The 21,550-nt window shown below is 43.6% G+C and overlaps 1 protein-coding gene across 2 annotated transcripts in view; it reads left to right on the top strand.

Annotated features, from left to right (window-relative positions):
- CSMD1 (CUB and Sushi multiple domains 1) overlaps nucleotides 1-21,550 on the top strand; it is a 1,991,107-nt gene that overhangs the window by 1,828,592 nt on the left and 140,965 nt on the right. For both annotated transcript variants that reach the window (XM_048845330.2, XM_048845329.2), the window contains exons 47-48: nucleotides 5,573-5,761; nucleotides 7,505-7,651. In XM_048845330.2, coding sequence (XP_048701287.2) covers nucleotides 5,573-5,761; nucleotides 7,505-7,651 — 336 coding nt within the window. The remainder of the gene's footprint in view (nucleotides 1-5,572; nucleotides 5,762-7,504; nucleotides 7,652-21,550) is intronic.

The following is a 21,550-nucleotide window of genomic DNA, read 5'->3' as shown; positions in this document are numbered from 1 at the left end:
CTTGAGTTACCTGTGCAGACGCCATACCATGGCTAGCATGGAGCCTGTTCAGCTAACCGTCACCGTATGTCTCCTGGGTGCTGGCAGACATGGTACTGCATTGCTACACAGCAGTAGTTTGTTGCCTTTTGGCAGCAGACAGTGCAGTATGACCGGTAGCCATCATCGATGTAGTCCTGAATGCTTTTTTAACCGAGCGCCTGGGCAAACATGGGAGTGACTCAGCCAGGTCATTTCCCTTGTTTTGTCTCGTGGCGATTCAGTCCCGCACTGTCTTTTAATCTGCAGCTAGCAGAAGATGATGGGCAGTAGTCATACTGCACTGTCTTCTGCTGAGCACCCAGGTGTTGACTATGGGTAGCCGTCATACTGCACAGTCTGCTGCCAGCAAGATGTATAAAGATAGATGAAGTGGCTCAAAACAAGAAGTAGACAGATTTGTTTTGTATTCATTTTCTCCTCCCTCTGTGAAATCAATGGCCTGCTAAACCCAGTTTTGAGTTCTATCCTTGAGGGGGCCATTCAGTTTCTCGCAAAGCCACCCCCTTTGTTGATTTTAATTCCCTATAAGCCAACCCTATAAGCCATGTCATCAGTCACCCCTCCCTCCGTCAGGGCAATGGCAGACAATGGTTCCGCGCCTTTTTTTCTGTGCAGACGCCATACCACGGCAAGCATGGATCACGCTCAGATCACTTTGGCAATTAGGAGCACATTAAACACCACACACATTATCCAGCAGTATATGCAGCACCAAAACCTGGCAAAGCAATACCGGGTGAGTAGGCGACATCAGCGCAGTGACGTGAGTGATGAGGACATGGACACAGACGTTTCTCAAAGCACGGGCCCTGGCAATGTGGGCATCATTGTGCTAATGGGGCAGGTTCATGCAGTGGAACGCCAATTCTGGGCTCGGCAAACAAGCACAGACTGGTGGGACCGCATAGTGTTGCAGGTCTGGGACGATTCCCAGTGGCTGCGAAACTTTCACATGTGTAAGGGCACTTTCATGGAACTTTGTGACTTGCTTTCCCCTGCCCTGAGGCGCAAGAATACCAAGATGAGAGCAGCCCTCACAGTTGAGAAGCGAGTGGCAATAGCCCTGTGGAAGCTTGCAACGCCAGACAGCTACCGGTCAGTCGGGAATCAATTTGGAGTGGGCAAATCTACTGTGGGGGCTGCTGTGATGCAAGTAGCCCACGCAATCAAAGATTTGCTAATATCAAGCGTAACGACCCTGGGAAATGTGCAGGTCATAGTGGATGGCTTTGCTGCAGTGGGATTCCCTAACTGTGGTGGGGCCATAGACGAAACCCATATCCCTATCTTGGCACCGGAGCACCAAGCCGCCAAGTACATAAACCGCAAGGGGTATTTTTCAATAGCGCTGCAAGCACTGGTGGATCACAAGGGACATTTCACCAACATCAACGTGGGATGGCCGGGAAAGGTACATGACACTCGCATCTTCAGGAACTCTCGTCTGTTTCAAAAGCTACAGGAAGGGACTTTATTCCTAGACCAGAAAATAACCTTTGGGGATGTTGAAATGCCTATATGTATCCTTGGGGACCCAACCTACCCCTTAATGCCATGGCTCATGAAGCCATACACAGGCAGCCTGGGCAGTAATCAGGAGCTGTTCAACTATAGACTGAGCAAGTGCAGAATGGTGGTAGAATGTGCATTTGGACGTTTAAAAGCGCACTGGTGCAGTTTACTGACTCGGTTAGACCTCAGCGAAACCAATATTCCCACTGTTATTACTGCTTGCTGTGCGCTCCACAATATCTGTGAGAGTAAGGGGGAGACGTTTATGGCAGGGTGGGAGGTTGAGGCAATTCGCCTGGCCGCTGGTTACATACAGCCAGACACCAGGGCGGTTAGAAGAGCACAGGAGGGCGCGGTGTGCATCAGAGAAGCTTTGAAAACCAGTTTCATGACTGGACAGGCTATGGGTGTGAAAGTTCTGTTTGTTTCTCCTTGATGAAACCCCCCGCCCCTTGGTTCACTCTGCTTCCCTGTGAGGTAACGACCCTCCCCACCTCCCTTCGATCACCACTTGCAGAGGCAATAAAGTCATTGTTGCTTCACATTCATGCATTCTTTATTCATTCATCACACAAATAGGGGGATAACTACCAAGGTAGCCCAGGAGGGGTGGTGGAGGAGAGAAGCACCAGGAGGGGTGGTGGAGGAGGGAAGGACAAGGCCACACAGCACTTTAAAAGTTTAAAACTTTAAAACTTATTGAATGCCAGCCTTCTGTTGCTTGGGCAATCCTCTGTGGCAGAGTGGCCGGGTGGCCAGAGGCCCCCACACAGCGTTCTTGGGCGTCTGGATGAGGAGGCTATGGAACTTGGGGAGGAGGGCGGTTGGTTACACAGGGGCTGTAGCGGCGGTCTGTGCTCCTGCTGCCTTTCCTGCAGCTCAACCATACGCTGGAGCATATTGGTTTGATCCTCCAGCAGCCTCAGCATTGAATCCTGCCTCCTCTCATCATGCTGCTGCCACCTTTCAGCTTCAGCCCTCTCTTCAGCCCGCCACTTACTCTCTTCAGCCCGCCACGTTTCCTCCCGGTCATTTTGTGCTTTCCTGTACTCTGACATTGTCTGCCTCAACGCATTTGTCTGTGCTCTGTCAGTGTGGGAGGACAGCATGAGCTCAGAGAACATTTCATCACGAGTGCATTTTTTTCACCTTCTAATTTTCGCTAGCCTCTGGGAAGGAGAAGATCCTGTGATCCTTGAAACACATGCAGCTGGTGGAGAAAAAAAAAGGGACAGTGGTATTTAAAAAGACACATTTTATAGAACAATGGGTACACTCTTTCACGGTAAACCTTGCTGTTAACATTACATACATAGCACATGTGCTTTCATTACAAGGTCACATTTTGCCTCCCCCCAGCGCGTGGCTAGCTCCTCCCCTCCCCCCCGTGGCTAACAGCGGAGAACATTTCTGTTCTGCCACAGGCAAACAGCCCAGCAGGAACGGGTACCTCTGAGTGTCCCCTTAAGAAAAGCATCCTATTTCAACCAGGTGACCATGAATGATATCACTCTCCTGAGGATAACACAGAGAGATAAAGAATGGATGTTATTTGAATGCCAGCAAACATACACTGCAGTGCTTTGTTCTATGATTTCCGAGTACGTGCTACTGGCCTGGTGTGGTAAAGTGTCCTACCATGGTGGATGGAATAAGGCTGTCCTCCCCAGAAACCTTTTGCAAAGGCTTTGGGAGAACATCCAGGAGAGCCACGAATACCTGGGCAAATTAATAATTAAACATGCTTGCTTTTAAACGATGTATAATATTTTAAAAGGTACACTCACCAGAGGTCCCTTCTCTGCCTGGTGGGTCTGGGAGGCAGCCTTGGGTGGGTTCGGGGGGTACTGGCTCCAGGTCCAGGGTGAGAAACAATTCCTGGCTGTTGGGAAAACCAGTTTCTCCGCTTGCTTGCTGTGAGCTATCTACAACCTCATCATCATCATCTTCTTCGTCCCCAAAACCTGCTTCCGTGTTGGCTCCATCTCCATTGAAGGAGTCAAACAACACGGCTGGGGTAGTGGTGGCTGAACCCCCTAAAATGGCATGCAGCTCATCATAGAAGCGGCATGTTTGGGGCTCGGACCCGGAGCGGCCGTTCACCTCTCTGGTTTTCTGGTAGGCTTGCCTCAGCTCCTTAAGTTTCACGCGGCACTGCTTCGGGTCCCTGTTATGGCCTCTGTCCTTCATGCCCTGGGAGATTTTGACAAATGTTTTGGCATTTCGAAAACTGGAATGGAGTTCTGATAGCACGGATTCCTCTCCCCATACAGCGATCAGATCCTGTACCTCCCGTTCGGTCCCTGCTGGAGCTCTTTTGCGATTCTGGGACTCCATCATGGTCACCTCTGCTGATGAACTCTGCATGGTCACCTGCAGCTTGCCACGGTGGCCAAACAGGAAATTGAAATTCAAAAGTTCACGGGCCTTTTCCTGTCTACCTGGCCAGTGCATCTGAGTTGAGAGTCCTGTCCAGAGCAGTCATAATGGAGCACTCTGGGATAGCTCCCGGAGACCAATACCATCTAATTGCGTCCACAGTACCCCAAATTCGACCCAGCAAGGCCGATTTCAGCGCTAATCCCCTTGTTGGGGGTGGAGTAAGGAAATCGATTTTAAGAGCCCTTTAACTCGAAAAAAAGGGCTTTGTTGTGTGGATGGGTGCAGGGTTAAATTGATTTAACGCTGTTAAATTCAACCTCAACTCCTAGTGTAGACCAGGGCTTAGAGACTAACTTGCGTGCATTAGCTTAATGCATTTTAGAAGTGTACTAAGCTAAACCACCTGATGGCACTCTTAGTGTGGAGCAAGAGCGTCTACATGGAGAGTTAGGATGGAGCAGTTAGTGGGATTAAAATTCACAATTTTGCTCAGTGTGCACTAACTTCCTTGTATAGACAAGCCCTTAAAGACATTTAAGATCAGTCTAATTCTTTGTCATCTATAAGAGATGATAAATGTCAATATGTACAATGTGAATCTCATGGGTGATGCTTTAAAATTAAAAGTTAAGAGAACTGGTGTGGGGTGGGGGAATTACATACACTTGGCTGAATAAAACTACTCTTGAATTCAAAGTAAATATAAGTATCAGAGGGGTAGCCATGTTAGTCTGGATGAAGTGGTATTCACCCACGAAAGCTTATGCTTCAATATGTCTGTCTATAAGGTGCCACAGGACTCTTTGCTGCTTTTAAGGTAAATATATTGTCTGAGGAACTTACACTTAATTTCCTTTAATAACATTGCATGCCAACAAATTGCTAGACTTACCAGTTTATATCTTTTGACTAATGGGCGTGTTAGGGTAGCAACCATTTGACTTGACTTGTATCTTGCATTCCAAAAAAAGAAAGGAATACTTGATTCTTCCAAACTCAGTTGGAAGGGACAAGCCAAATTTTCAAATATAAGAGTTTAAGTAGAACACATGAACATACATGTGGGTGGTGAACATCACCCATGTGAATGGTCACATTAACACTTGGGTACATATGGTCAATGTTCCCTCTAATTTTTGACAGGGTGTGTGCACAAAGAATTTCTTCTGTGCAAATTGTTGTGCTTCTGTGCAAATTTTTGTGAGCGCGGTGTTTCATCGTGTGCACGGGGTTTAGGATCTGTGGGTGCGTGCACACGCGCACAGCTTAGAGGGAACAGTGCATATGGTCTACTTGATTGTAAACTCCTTGGAGTGAGGAGTGTCTTGAGATCTTTATTTGGTATATTCTTATTATTAGCTTGTTTTATAATTCAGATTGCTGAGTTAGGATCCAGTCCAGTTCCTCTATCTGTTAATGGGAGTTTTACCATTGACTGCACTGAGTTAAGTATCACCACATTTAGTGAATAAGTACAATATGATTTAAAGACAGCAAAAATTGAAAATTGATGCTGAAGTCTTCATTTAAATGTTTGAAAAATAGTAAAGTTTGTAAGAAGGCAAAAGTTGTATTGATTTCTTTTCTTTTCTTTTCTTTTCTTTTCTTTTCTTTTCTTTTCTTTTCTTTTCTTTAGCACAATGCCCAGCAAATGAAATCCGTACAGCATCATCTGGAGTGATCCTCAGTCCAGGTTACCCAGGAAACTACCCCAATTCTCAGACCTGTTCCTGGACTATTAAAGTTGAACCAAGCTATAACATCTCTATTTTTGTAGAAGTTTTTCAGAGTGAAAAACAGTTTGATGAATTGGAAATATTTGATGGTAAGAGTTATTTAACTATCATCTGATTTCAAACAATGAATATAGATATGCGAGAAACAGAATTTCCAGAATGTTTGTGCCATCAGATAATGATGTGTTTGGAACCTCCAAATGACTATTCTGCTCCAAGTCTAAAGTTTGGTACCCGGTGTTGTTTTCAATTACAATATTTTTGGGAAAGCAGCTGATTAATTTTGTTAGGCCCGTCCTATTAGATTCATGTAAAATAGGAAACCTGAGTGGAAAGTTTAATTTCTTTACAGAAATTTGATAAATGATTATATATTTTCATTGTGAACCTAGTTTTTTGGGGAAAAAAGTGTGCCATTGGATTCCCATAAATTATACCATAGATTATTGCCATCTGAGTTTAGATAATAGTATAGATAGAGCTATTTTACTATTCTTGGGCCAAACCCTGTGCTGAGAAATCACATGCAACTCTTACAAATCACATGTGGGCATCTGAGCACAGAATTTAGCATGTTATCTTTGTAATGTTGTCATTCCTGGTGAGGCAATTCTCTTGGAATTCTCTTGAATTCTCTTGTTGTCATTCCTGGTGAGGCAATTCTCTTGGAATTCTCTTGAAATACCATATGTTTATATTCATAGAATTATTTAGGGTCCAAGTGCTCTCTAATCAGACATTCAGTTCATTCTCTTTATACTGTAGCAGAATGTGTATCACGAGTCTTGAGGACATCTAGTAAAGATGATTTCACAGCCCTTTATTACCTTATTCTATTGACTGTTCTCATAAAATATTCCTCTCGTTCCTAAACTAATTTTTTCCTGCTGCAGTTTAAGATGATTACTACTTATTCTGTTGTCATTGACTAATGAGGGCAATTGGTCCAAAAACACTTCATAACATACTTTTATGTATTTGAAGATTATTATCATGTCTACCCCTATTAAGCAAGAAGACTGCATGGCACAACTGATTAATGTACACTTTGGGCATATTCTCATCATGTTACCAGGATACCCAAAAGGATATTAATCATTATCAAATGGTTTGATGTGTCTTGTAAATATAATTTGGACCGTCTTTTTTTCCTTTATCAATTGATCTTTTAATATCTACAGTTATTATAAAAATATTCATTAGCAATCTACAATGGTTTATTATAAAAACAAAATTTTGCAATCTTTTCAAATTGCCAGTTTTCTCTCTATAAGCTTTCCTGGCTCTGAGAGGTCAAAGAAGTAATTAGTGAGGGAGAGCTATTAAGATTCTCCCTGTCTCCTCACTACTCAGCACACATCTTTCAGATTAGATAACGGCCACAGCTTTCCCTGGAACTTCCCCAGTGGCTTAAGCAATATGTAACTATTTTTTTTTTAAAGAAAACAATTTAGGTTGCTTAATTCTCCTGGTGGAATTCTTTCTTATTTACTCATACATTAATTTTTAATCAAATCCAAGTATTGATACTAAATCTAGGGGAAGAGTTAATATAGTTAACCAATTACCAGTCTTAGACACATTTTCTAGTATATCCTTTTTGTGATGTAAAATCACTTTTGGCTAAATTAATCTCTGGAATAACTCCGGGTGAAGTCAGTGGAGTTATACCAGGGATGATTTGGGATCATTTTCTTTCAATAAAGCTCTAGTTAGAGTATTAGAAGCATCAACCTTAGCTCAAAAGTCTTTGTCACTCGTCTGTATCTCATTACAGAAGAGCTACATTTTTAAAAAAAAGAAAATAACATTCACTTTCCCTGATTCTAAAGGTTCTTCTGGGCAAAACCCTTTGTTGGTTTCATTAAGTGGAAATCATACTGGACAGCTAAACTTCACAAGCAGAAATAATCAGCTATATCTTCGCTGGTCAACTGACCACGCAACCAGTAAGAGGGGATTCAAGATACGTTACTCAGGTTAGTAACTGTTATATGCTTAGATTAAATTATACTTTGTTTATACAAAGTAATCAGTAACACTTTAAGACTTAAAATATTCATATCTAGTTGGCTGTAACTGACTGCTTCTCTGAAAATAGTATATCTTGCATGATATAGTTGTCACATCCCAGGGTGCAGTCCAGACTAGCAAGGGGTTGCACCTGCCCTGCCATCGTCGGTGCCTCTCAGTGCTTTTCTGCTGTAGCTCCCAACCTGGGCCCCTCATAAATAACCCTCCAGCATGCAGCTCACACCAAGTGTCTGTGTATAGCTGCACCCAGCCAGCACCATTCTGGACATACTCTGGCTTCTACCAGCCATGGTTACCATTTGCAGGGTGACTCCAAGACACTCCCATTCCTGAATTTTCCCACAAAAAGGATGTTCTGCACTGTCCAGCCTCACCTGGACATTTCAGATAATAGAAATCCATTGCCCTTGTTAAGGGGTCAGTAGTCAACAATTTGATTCTTAACTGGAGTTACCCAAACAGTTGAGTTTAAACACAACACTGAATTTGTTTTGTTTAAAAATAAAATAAGTTTATATAAATACGAAGAGAGATTTTAAGTGAATACAAGTATAAGGCATAGAAGTCAGAAATGGTTACAAGAAAAGTAAAGATAAAATGTTTTCTAGTATCTAAAATGTAACAAACTAGACCTAGTTCCATCTAAAATCCTTTCCACATGATCCCAGCAACAAGGCTGATGAAATTATCTGATCAGGATCCCCTCCCAGAGTTCCTTTGTCTTCTTAGGAGAAAGAGGAAGAAAGAACCTCTGTTGTTTTTGCCCTCATTTTATAATGATCACACCGCCCCTAAAGGTGGGGGGGGGGGTGTTGTCCAGGCTTGCCGGAGGAATGCAGTAGTGCTTTATGGTGGGGGGGCAAAAGGTCAAACTGATGCAAAAAGGTGGGTTGTGGTCAGCTTTGCAGCACTGACTCACCCTCTGGGAATGTAACAAGTGGAAGGTTTTAAAGGTGCAAGCCCTGATGTTGGAAACTTTTTTCTCCATGCAGCAGGCTTTGGGCTGCAAGACAAAAGGCCATTGGAAGATGGGAACTCAACTGGGTCCGGGGAGGGTGGGGGTATGGGGGGTTAGGCAGCCAAGCTAATTGCTGGTGCCTCCTTGTGGCAGATGTCCAGTGCATGTCCTCTGTAGGGAAGGCATCCAGTGACCAGATAAATGGCCTGGTAAAGGACTTAAAAAGAAGGTGCTGGTTAAAGGAATGGAACAGTGTGGGGTTTTGGGCCCTATGGTTGGAACATCAGGGAGCCAAACTCCCTTTCTGATAGCCCACCTTACCCCTCCTATGAGTGGAGGGGGTGGATGATAAGGTCCCTGCCAATAGATGTGCTGGATGGACTTGGATGGAAAAGAGGGGGAGCTGGTGGAACCCCTGCAGGTAATTATAGAATAAACATGGCCTTATCTGCACTATGCGGTTTTATCTACCGGATAGTCCCAGGAATCTAATAATAAAGTTGCAGCCTGATTAAATCCATATCAAGTGTCTCCTATCCTTCTTTCAGTATAGCCAAACAATCCAGTGACCCTTTGAAATGCATTTTCCTGAGGGTTATCCCTAAAGTTTCTTCCCGCTATAAGGACAGAGACATGGAGTCTTGTGGTGAAAGAGGTTTCATATGGTGTTTTTGATTGGTGATTGCCAGTCAACTTTGAAGACACTTGGCTAGAAGCATTAGCTTGTCTTTTGTCTTTAAGAAACTCTTTTGCCCCCATCCCAGACTTGTCTGGTAAACATACTTCAGTCATAATTTCAGCTTACGTTTGTAACTTTACATATAATGTTGCTACATACACTTCACCATGATATCATTGACCAGTGAGTTATTAGTTTCAACTGATACTTCACAAGGCATATTTTGTACAACAATTACAATAGTGTGTAGAGTGTGAATACAGTGTGCATTCAGTCACAATAGTACTTTCATCTGAGGATCTCAAAGTGCTTTATTGGGGAGGGTAAGTAGTAATATCCTAATTTTACAGATCAGGAAAGTGAGGTAGAGAGAGTGACAAAAAGTATCTGTTCTTTGCTGTCTGAATACACTGTATGTAAAACCTGTGATGTAAATTACAAGATGATGATTCACGGAGTTATGAGATACAGGGGTATTGAATTATATAACATTAGCAAGAATACCAGTTGAACAAATCCTGAACAAATATGATGAGCTTGGCCTAAAAGGTATTGAAACATAGCAGGGCTGAGGGAAGGAATCCTAAGCCACAGTAGTCATATCACCATGTCACCTATGTAGCTAGCTAATGGGTATGGGTGAATAGTGGATGAGCTCTGCTGCTACTTTCCTCTACAGGGTTTTTGTCATATAGATCTGAACTGTGGGGCAAATCCTCCCCCCACAGAGTCTGGCCTGACTGGGTACGGAGTAGCTATTATTCAGTGGTGGTTATTGGGGAATATTACAGTCAATGAAAAATTGGATGTGAGTCAACAGTGTGCCCTTGTTGCCAAGAAGGCTAACGCCATATTGGGCTGCATTAGTAGGGGCATTGCCAGCAGATCGAGGGAAGTGATTATTCCCCTCTGTGCGATGCTGGTGGAGCCACATCTGGAATATTGCGTCCAGTTTTTTGCCTCCCACTACAAGAAGGATGTGGACGAATTGGAGAGAGTCCAGCAGAGGGCAACGAAAATGATTAGGGGCCTGGGACACAAGATTTACGAGGAGAGGCTGAGGGAACTGAGCTTATTTAGTCTGCAGAATTGAAGAGTGAGGGGGGATTTAATAGCAGCCTTCAATTACCTGAAGGGGGATTCCAAAGAGGTTGGAGCTCGGGTGTTCACGGTGGTGGCAGAGGACAGGACAAGGAGTAATGGTCTCAAGTTGCAGTGGGGGAGGTTTAGGTTGGATATTAGGAAAACTATTTCACTAGGAGGGTGGTGAAACACTGGAATGAGTTACCTAGGGCGGTGGTGGAATCTCCATCCTTAGAGGTTTTTAAGGTCAGGCTTGACAAAGTCCTGGCTAGGATGATTTAGTTGGGATTGGTCCTGCTTTGAGCAAGGCGTTGGACTAGATGACCTCCTGACGTCTCTTCCAACCCTATTCTTCTCTGATTCTATGATTACTTAGCAAGCCACAGAACTGCTGTGCTGACACTTAGCAAAGGCTGTTTCAGCCCACTGGTTCCTCTACTACAAGGGGCATAGGAAGGAAGGATCTGCATAGCAGTAGTTACTTGCCCCTGGCCCAGGCAACTCTGGGCACCAGGGCAGAACAGTCAATGGGCCCCCCCGCACACACAAGCTGCGCCTGCGTGGACGCAGTCCGCCTGACATTTGGGCGGTGCTGTGTCTGTGCTTGCTGGTGCCCGGTGAGCTGCTGGCTGCATTACTGGGCGTGCTCTTCCAGCACAGCCAGGGTGTCCACATGCCTGCCCAGTAGGGTTGCCAGCTGTCTAATCGCACAAACCCAAAGACCCTTGCCCTGCCCCAGCCCTGCCCCTTCTCTGAGACCATGCCCCTGTCCCGCCGCTTCTTCAAGGCCCAACCCTCTGATCACTCTATCCCCCCTCCCTCTGTCACTCACTCTCCCCCACCCTCACTCACTTTCACCAGGCTGGGGCAGGGAGTTGGGGTGTGGGAGGGTGTGAGAGGTCATGCTCTGAGAGGCAGTTTGGGTGCAGGGGGTGGTCCAAGGTCATGCTCTGGGAGGCAGTTTGGGTGTGAGGGGTCGGGTTCTGGGAGGGAGTTTGGGTGCATGAGGGGGTGAGGGGTGCAGACTCTGGGAGAGAGTTTGGTTGTGGGAGGGGATGTAGAGTGCAGGCTTTGGATAGATTAGGCAGCTCCCTGTCTGGCATGCTGGCTTTTGTTAATTTCAGTCTGAGGCGCCTCTCTCTCCCCATTCATTGTATGGGAGTTTAGGCACCTACCTCAGACTTTGTGAATTGTAGTGATTTTCTAGGTGCCTAAAAATTAGGTGCTGTGATGCTCTGCATCTCAACACCTAACTCCTTATGTGCATATAGGCCTTAATCTCTCTCTGCTTCAGTTCCCCATCTGTAAAATTGGATTAATAGCATTTTGCTTCCTCACAGTGGTGTTGTAAGGAAAAATACATTAAAGATTGTTAGGCACTATCAGAAACTATGGTGATGGGGTCATATAAGTACTTAAAAGCTAGAAATAGGTCTGATTCATCACTACAGCATTCCAAATTTACACTAGTGTAACTCCAACGATACAACATATACAAAAAGCAAAAACAATGGAGTTTTTCATTTACAAATGGATGATAGGAGAATTAGACCTTATAAATGGATAATTAGAGAATATCGCATTACTAAGAATAATGCTGAGATTTACAAAGTGACCTAAGGGATTTTGACACTCAATTCAAATTAATTTTGGGGGGGAATTTTGCATCCAAATCCCTTGGGCAGCATTGAAAATCTCAGCCTAAATGTTTTAAATGATCCAGCAAGAGATTATATTATGTGAAAGAAAATGTATGATCTTGCAAATGCAGACCAGTGTATACCCATGCTCCTGCTGTCCATGCATTGGTTGACTGGTGATGTATCTTACAGCATTGCAGTATGACAAGCCACGTAGTCATTTTTCTGGTTGTGACAAGGTGGATGAGGTGATATCTTTTATTGAACCAACTTTTGTTGGTGAGAGATGACGAGTTGCCCCTCTATTAAGATGCCACATGATGAGCTGAGATACCACCAAGCCCACCTGTTCTGCCAGCATGGACCCCCTTTTTACCTGTCTTGCTGAGCCAGGCTCTTAAGCTTCCTCGAGCATGCGCACAGGAAGGGCCACACCCAACTGCAGAATGACATAGACACTGAGATCAGCTCTGGGAAGACTTAAGGAACTTGCCCCAGCACTCAGGTGCCCACCTCCCTTGGAGTGCAGACCCAAAGGTATATTATGAAATCCACCTTCTCCCTCAATGTGGAGGAAGATATGCACAGCCTCTTTCCCCCCCGCCCCCCAAATTAAGAATTGCACAGACTGAGTTATATTATAAACAAGAAATAAGTTTATTAACTATAAAAGATAGATTTTAATGATTAAAAATAAGTAGCATACAGAACAAAGCAGATTACTAAACAAATAAAACAAAACATGCAAACTAAGCTTGGGGGCGGGGTGCAGGATCTAAGCTGGGGCAGGGGGTTGGGGTGCAGGATGAGGTCAGGGGGTCGGTGCTTACCTTGGGTGGTTCCTGAAAGTGACCAGCACACCCCTCTGGCAGTGCCTCCTGGGTGGGGGGCCCAGGAGGTCTCCACGCACCTCTGCCCACAGGCACCGCCCCCACAGCTCCTATTGGTCACAGTTCCTGGCCAATGGGAGCTGAGAAGTCAGTGCTCAGGCTGGGGGCAGCGCGCAGAGACCCCCTCCCCAGAGGCTGCAGGGATGTGCCAGCGACTTTCAGGAGCAGCACAAAGCGAGGGCAGGCAGAAAAGGGACCCTTTTAAATCACCAAGGCTCCTGGACAGTTTCCCCCTTTCCCCACCACCTCCCCATCGGTGGGTCTGCCCTGACCCAACCATGCCAGGTCCTTCATATCTAAATTTAAACTGCTGCACAGGGGCTCTATGCAGGGAATGTGAACCAACTGAATAGTCTCTAAAATCGTGCCCTCCAGTTTTTTGGTGGAATAAGAGTAGTTCCATTGCCACTGTAACCATGAAGGCTGGAACAAGATTTGCCGCTGTGTATGGATCCATTGGCCTTGTCACCATTTATGGGATCAAATAAACCTCCCCTTCCTGCCCCACACACATATTCGGCTCTAGACACTTACCACAGAGATCACGTATGCAGCATCCATGGGGAGGAAAAGTCTTTCTGAACAGATTATTGTACTACCTATGTCACTAAAACATTGTTTTTGCTGTGTTTGAGCCATATATGGTTGTGCATCTCTCAAAGTTTTCAATGACTAACAAAAACATTTTAATTTTTTTCACTTCAGAAAATATTTTATTGAGAGCCAGATTGTCCCCTGTTTGAGTGCACAGGGACATAGATTCAGGGAGCCTTCCTCCTGCCTCACACTGCCAACTTCTAACCCCAAAGAAAGTAAAAAAAAAAGCAAGACTGAGCTTTCAGTGCTATTTGGGACTAAAGAAAAGGAACAACTGGGGAGGATTTCTGTGTTGTGGGAGGGGAAAGAGCCCCACATTTTTCACCTGGTTGATTTTATCTGAGAAATGATAAATTATTTTGTGTCTGTGTGATATTAGAGAGAAAGTGTGGGTGTAGGGAAGGAGATATTGTCACAGGCAGATTATGGAAAGTCTTGAAAGGCAGCTGCACTGGCCTGCAGCTTGAGACCTCAGGTATTATTACTCACAAGTTAGACCACTTACAGCTTTGGCTCAACTCTTCTCCCCCCCAGTTCAGTTCTTGCTTCCAGGTGTTTCCCAGTGTCTCTTTGGGTGGGGAGGCAGAGGAGAACCACAATGATGTCACTCCCCTGCTTTATATAGCTCTTGTGTAAGGCGGGAATCCTTTGTCTTCCAGTGGAAAAACAATGGCATGCCAACTGGGGAGGGGAGGTCCCATACCAGGTGACTTAGACCCATGTCTCTGCAGGGTTGTGGCAGTGACTGCTCACAGGCTGTCTGGAGCGCCCCCAGGAAGAAAGACTAAGCCCTTTCACAGTCCATTCTCTTTGCTAATGGGCCATCAGCCCTGTCTGTCTTTTTCATTGTTTTACCTGAGGGGCTAGTTGGGGGTGACACCCAAGTAAGACATTTGAAATACAGATACATATTCAATATTCCTAACTCCACATACAAAAATGATACAGACCTAAAAATTAGATAATCACATTCAGTAAATCATAACCTTTCCAATGATATCTTATATGAGCCATCTTGCATAAAGTATATCTCAGTTATGCCATATCCATATCGTAAGCATATTTCCATAAAAAATATGGAGTGTAATGTTATGAGAGACACGAGCTTTCAAGCCACACACAGCTCTTCTTCAGGTCTTGGGAAGGTACTCCCAGAGTTACAGCAAAATGCAAGGTGGAACAGATTGTTTAGCACAAGTAGTTAGCACATACTGCAAGGAACCATTCCAGGTAGAGTGGCCTCTAAACACCTCTGCAGTCATAGGACAAAAAGAGGGGGTTAGTGGGTTACAGTTCTTGGTAATAAGCCATAACCCACTAACCCATTCTTTTTGTCCTATGCAGAGATGTTAACGGGCCATTCTACCTTGAATAGTCCCTGTGATGGGGAGGAGGAAGGGAGGAAAAAATACTCACCTCTCATGGGTGGTTCCTGCCAGCTAGGTGCAATCCTGCACTCTTTCTTTTTTAATTTTCCCGCTGCCCCCTGTTGGCAATTGCCTTCATCAGGCAGGTCTTCAGCAGCCCACTGGCTAAAGTCACACAAGACATATGAAGGAACCCTTTCCAGGATAATACAATCCAACAAAAAAATGGCCTTCTCAAAATCTTCAGCCCTGTCTCCTGGCCTGTTTAACTCCAGCCCCGGTTTCAGGCTCCAAAACAAATCTTGTGCCCTTCTCGGGTCTTTGGCCACTCTGCCAGTGCAGGTTGGGGGTGGGGGAGAGAGAGAAATAGGCCTGCCCATTACTCTGGGTCTCAAGGCAGAAACCCTACAAGTAGCAGCCATGTGCTGCTTTCTTTGCTAGTTGCTACTGCTGCATTCCCTGGGCTGCTTCCCACTCTGTCCCATCACCTTCTTGGGTTCTCTGACTGTTCCCTGTTTAAGCAGGGTCTCTATTAGGTCTCCTTGACTGGAGAGTTTCTCAATCTCTGTCCTGATTTTTCAGGGTCTTCCCTCAGGCCTCTTTACCTGGAGAGCTTGCAACAGTCTTTGCCCCCTTTAAGTCAGGGTTCTCTCTCCAAGGCCTCTGCACCTGGAAAACTTCACAGTCCTATCCCTGCTTGAGTAGGGTTTCTCACCAGTAGCTTTACCCATGGAATCTCACAGTCTTCCACTCCTTCTTTATCTTTCTGGTACCAGCCAGTGACTGCCCTGCTCAGGTCCTGTATCTCCCTTTAAGTAAGCCAGCTGAGCTCTGATTGGCTGCTTCCCTGCAGCCTTTCTAGGAAGGCTAGAAGGACCCACCTTCACTGGTCCCTTTCCTGGGGTGTGGTGTGGTAGGGTTGCAGGGCCTCCAGCAAGGAGCATCAAAGGGCTTGGTACACCCTGTCATCGTCGCCTACAATACAGTGCTAACTACTTATGCTAAACAATCTGTTCCACCTTGCATTTTGCTGTGACGCTGGGAGTACCTTTCTGAGGTCTGAAGAAGAGTTGTGTGTGTCTTGAAAGCTTGTGTCTCTCATCAACAGAAGCTGGACCAATAAAATGTATTACCTCACCCAGCTTGTCTCTCCAGTGTCTCTTGGCACTGACACAGCTACAACTGGTTGGTCTTTAGTCAAAATTGACAAATGGGCATTGAGGATATAAGTGAACTGAAAACGTACAAATGTGTTACCTTGAAGAAAACATTAATACTTAGGAGGCCTTGAAAGATCTTTGCTGATATGTCACTGAGAAAAGCGAATTAAATCTATAATGCAATACTAGTTCAGGTCAGTGGACTGCCTGGCTTGCACTTTATCATTAATGTGGGTGGAAGCTTTGTTGTTCCTAGACAAATGCACACCTACAGCACTGCACTCAGACCTGCTAATCCTCTCATAGAGTCAGTGCAACTCCTGTCACAGAAGTCTTTTTGGAGAATAAAAATATTTTATCTCTGTAGTTGTAGGCATGAGGTTGGAATACACTATGAGCATTCTATCCCACTGATTCCCATTGAAACATAGAAATGGAGTGCAGGTGATAGTGATTGGAGCTTTGAGATTGACATTTCCTATGGCACTAGCTCACGCTGAAGCCTTTAGACATCTTTTATTGCTTTATACTTGCTTCTTTACTAACTCTGTTAATGCCTGATCCTGCAAGCTGTTAAACACTCAGCACCCTGAAGTCCAGTGGGAATTGTGTTTAGTAATAAGATCACATTTTGAATGATTACTAAACTATATAAAGTGAACACAGAAGGAATTCAGACATAAACCACCATAAACTCTCCTCCACCCTTTCCCCAGAGGGTATCATTTGCAAGTTTTACTAAAAGCTTAAAATAAATGTTCCTTTTTTAATGTTACAACATGTAGATTAAAAAAAAAAGAAGAAGAAAGAAAGAAAGAAAGAAAGAAAGAAAGAAAAGAACAGCTGTTGACCTACTTGTCCTTCTAGGGTTGCAAATGTTGTTTGGATGTATTTTTGGAGGTTTCATCACATGACATGATCTTTAATTAAAGATTAATCTTTAATTCTTGGAAACTCCAGGACAATCCAGGAGGGTTGGCAACTCTATGTCCTTCTTTCCAAAGAAGGCCCAATAGTTTACAAATATTCATTTTGATGTTTACTTAAAATGTCTTTTGTGCATACTGTAGTGATTCTACACTCCTGACCCAGGCAAAACTCCAGTCAACTTGAAAGGGGCTTTTGACTGGGTGAAGACTGCAGGATCAGTTTCTGACACACTGGCTATCCGTGACATCTTTCCCAATTAATTTTGTGCCACCTGAGGCTTAAAGTGGTCTGAGTAGCAGGGACTCTGCCACTTCTGTAGAAACTCTGAAGTCGATCTAATCTGGGCCTGTTGCTAATAAGTGGCTATTATAAATGCATGTTTTACCCACTCACACCCACATGCTCACATACAATCCCTCACTATGTTAAAACAATATTATTAAGGTTGCAAAATAAAGCACTCAGCAATTAACAAATGACCCCAACCAATTCTAGCCTCTTCTCCCAGTCCCAGCCACCTCACCCAAACAGTCCCTGCCTCTCCTTCCCCACAATCGCCTAGTCCCAGCCTTCCCCCACCAGTGACCACTGCATTTCATGCTGCCAAATATGGTCTTACAGTTAACTTGTGTCCTCCTGTTTGTTTCATTCATCTCTTGTCTTATACTTGGATTTTTAGTTCCGTGGGGCAGAGATTATCTTTTTTGTTATGTGTCTGTACAAAGATTAGTACAGTTGGAATCTGGTCTATGATAGGTCCCTAGGTGCTACTGTAATAAATAAAACAACAACAGGAAAAAAAAATAAGTTTTCAGTGGGTTTTCTCATTTTGTGTAATTTGGATGCCTACCTCTCACCTATTTTATGCCCCATTAAGGTTGCTGTTTGAGAAGGTTCACACATACTCTACAGTTTAGGGGTAGTCAAATTGTTGTTCGTGAGCCACATGTGGCTCTTTTCCCGTTAAAGTGTTGGAGCCCCCCACAGCTCCCCTCATTCTCCACCTACCAGACTTAGGGAAGGGAGCTCAGGAACTCTGCCTTGAAGTGGGATGATGGGGTAGGGGCTTCAGCCCAGCAGGGAGGGGGATCTCAGGGCTTCAGCCCTGCAGCTTGTACCTGCTGAAGCTCGGGGATTCAGCAGGATTGGTGCTGAAGCCCCGAGCCGCATCAGGCCCCTTCCGTGAGGATGAAGCCCCGAGCCTTTGCAGGCATGCCCCAGCTCTCGAACTTCTGAAGATTGTCATATGTGGCTCGGAGGATCAGTAAGTTTGGCCAGTCCAGTATAGTTTTTCTTTATATTACCACATTTTAAAAAGTAGAGAAAAAGAACATGCTTATAAATTCTCCTGCAAGGCAGAAAAAATAAAACAAATAATCCAAGCACATACATAATAGTTTCTTCTTTGAACTGCAAAACTGTCAAGATCACTTTGCAATTCTTTTTTGACTGAAACAAAAATGGAATTAAGCCTCAACTGTCATTCTCAACTTCCCTTGAGAGATTCAAAACAAAATGCCGCTTCCTAGAACCCCTAGAAGCCATTAGTTTTAACCATCTTGCTTCAGAAATATAATCCCTTTGTTTCTTAAATTAGTTGAAAAGTAAATTAAAGTAATATTTATTGTCCCTCTTTAAATGTCAATTCCCTTTTTAAAAAATCAAGGGTATTTCTGTAATTTCATGCATTTAATTGAGGTATGTAAGCAAATGTCTGTGTGATTGTCAAGGATATTCCATTTGGCTCAAACCAGAACCTTTTACTGAGCTATCCTTGCTTACTGACTTGCATTCAACTCCGTTCCTTCAGGGGCTGTTACCACTACTTTGTCTCCCAAGCATTCCCTCTATACTGACAGCACTCAAAGGGCGGGAAAAAAGCTACTTTACTAGTGACTAACTCTTTGAACAGAATATCAGTATTGATCCACATTTCTTCAGTGTTTTTAATATGGATTCTAGTTACTGGGCTGGGATTAGGGTTGTAGTTTCTTAGAAATCTTGCGCTGAATCTTGCATTTAATTATACAAGGGTGTACGCATGTGTCATCAAAGGCCACTGCTTTGAAAGGAGCCTCCCACTTTTGTGCCAAGAGCACATTACATTCCCCGGACTGCAAATCTACAAGGATAATCTAGTCAAAGAGTTACTAGAAAAAATAATCTCTTTCCAAATGAAAACAACAGTTGGATTTCCTATACTAAGTGTTAGGGGGCTTATTCCTTCACCCACTTACTTCCCTGGTCCTTCTCGCATGAACAGAGAGCAACAGTACCCGAAGTCCAAAGGTGCAAACAATTCGATGTTTATTGGGGTGAACTTCCAGCAAGCATGATTCCAGTTTCCTTCCTTAGTATCCTCCTTCCCAGCTCTGACACCACAGAGCCTTACACCTGTGTCCCTGTTCCCATTCCTACCCTTAGCCAAACATGATTCCAACTTCCTTACTCCCATTCCCATTTCCCCCTTTAGCAAAACATGATTCCAATTTTCTTACCCCCATTCCCTGTTCCCATCTCCCCCTTTAGCAAAACATGATTCCAATTTTCTTACCCCCATTCCCTGTTCCCATCTCACACACCCACATGCCCACCCACACCCAGTCACTTCCTCATTGACTACAGATTATATAGTAAAACTTGAGTTCTGCTTAGCTATACCTTAACCAATCATTTTCCTGAAATTTAACTAACCAATCCTAACATATTGTAACATGATTATGTAACCAATTATATCCCACCACCTTAATTAGTTTACACCCAGCAAAATTAATTATACAGCAGACAGGAACAATCACAGAACCAGACAGAGATTATACAGACAAACAATAGCAAAGTGGGAACTACAATGACAAGACAACACAAGTGAGGATTTCACATCCCAGCTATTGATAAGTGAGTTCTTGCCAGACAGGATGCTATCAAACTAAGTTTCTTTTTACATTTTCTAGGCACTTCCCTTTCTCTGGAGGTGATAGGAATACAATCCTGTCCTGATAGTGCCTAACAGCCCAATAGCACCTTATTTCAATGTGACTAGTTTGGAATGTGAGGATGTGACCGTTCGCTTCCCAGTTTATGGCTGCCTCTGCTGCTTAGCCAAAGGCCTGAGCCTAAGCACAGGGCCACAAACTGTCACAGTAAGAGAAGGCCCTTACACTGGCAGACAGTGGTTTTGATTCTTTCTTTTATACCTCTGGAACTAGCCAAGTGATAAGAATACACCTAAATTCTTAAAGTACAGGCCTTTGCAGATAGGCCTGAATATCTATATCCTAACACTAAGTGGTATGACAAAATTGACAAAATTTATCCAGAATTCCCCATCCCAAGAAAACACTGATGTTTAGTATAGAAATAGTACCTAGACATGAACCACTACCGATCTGGGACTTGGTTGTTCAAAATAAAACTGAAGGCCTGTTGATTCAGCCCATCTCTAAATAGCAGAGGAACATCCCAGAGAGTGGGAGGAACAGATTATTTACTAAATATTTTAAGATCAATACAACAGATGTGGGAAGGATTTGTAGTTAAATTTGGGTGATACTAAGGGCTTCTTAGATAACAGCAAAAATTCCTCTTGGATATAGTGATGTGGTGAGGGCTCAGCATACTAGAATACTGCATTTTACCAGGTATGATGTGAGGAAAGTTGATGCTTTCTATGTCTTTAGTGCTAGGTTGTGAATGTTTTTTCAAGTTGCCTTTGATAAAATCACAAGCTTTGTGTTATGAAATGGAAAATAGGGGTGCACAAACATACTCCAGGGTCCAGGCTGTCCAATTCTCAATTAAATAAATGATCCATTCAGTCTAGGTGAATGATATGGGGACATCATCAGATAAAAAAATATATAGTTTCCTAATCTAAGTTATTAATATTTATTTAAATATTACTAAATAGGCTCTTCATATTTTAATTCAGTTTACTTTTGCAATTCTCTCAGTTTAGACAATGAAAATATACTTGTCAGCTTTAATTTATCATCAGTTTCTAGACAATTTCACTTTCAGGTTCTCAAGCACTAATGCAATATGGAAATGTCTGAAGTTGCAAACGGTTCAAAGGTCATGCTTGTACGAAGAAAAAAAGTATCCACTGAATTTAAAAATAAAGTCAGGGGAAAATGTGAATTGGTCTTAGGCTTTATAAAAGTCTGCTTTTTACAAAAAACAGAATATAGGACTTCAATGAACTTCCTGGATCACTGAGTTTCATTCCATGCAGTCTCAAATAATCCCATTATATAATCCCATTTAGAAATTCAGTAAACTCCATCTGAAAACTGGTAAAGTTGTTTGTCCCCACAACTACTATTGGAAGGCTACTCCAAAATCACACTCCTCTGATAATCAGCAATTTTCTAATTTCCAGCCTAAATGTATTCACCAGTTTATATCCATTTGTTTTTGTGCTGATATTGCCCTTTACCTTAAATAGCTCTTATCCCTCCCTGGTATTTGCTCCTTTGTTTTGGACCAGTATTTACCTGACAGCACACCTATAATATAAGATAGGAGCAAGACTCTTTCCCTT

This window comes from Caretta caretta, chromosome 3 (genome assembly GCF_965140235.1).
Source record: "Caretta caretta isolate rCarCar2 chromosome 3, rCarCar1.hap1, whole genome shotgun sequence".
NCBI classification, from domain to species: Eukaryota; Metazoa; Chordata; order Testudines; family Cheloniidae; genus Caretta; species Caretta caretta.
Note: the sequence above shows the minus strand (reverse complement) of the source record. Positions and strands in the feature narration are given on the sequence as shown.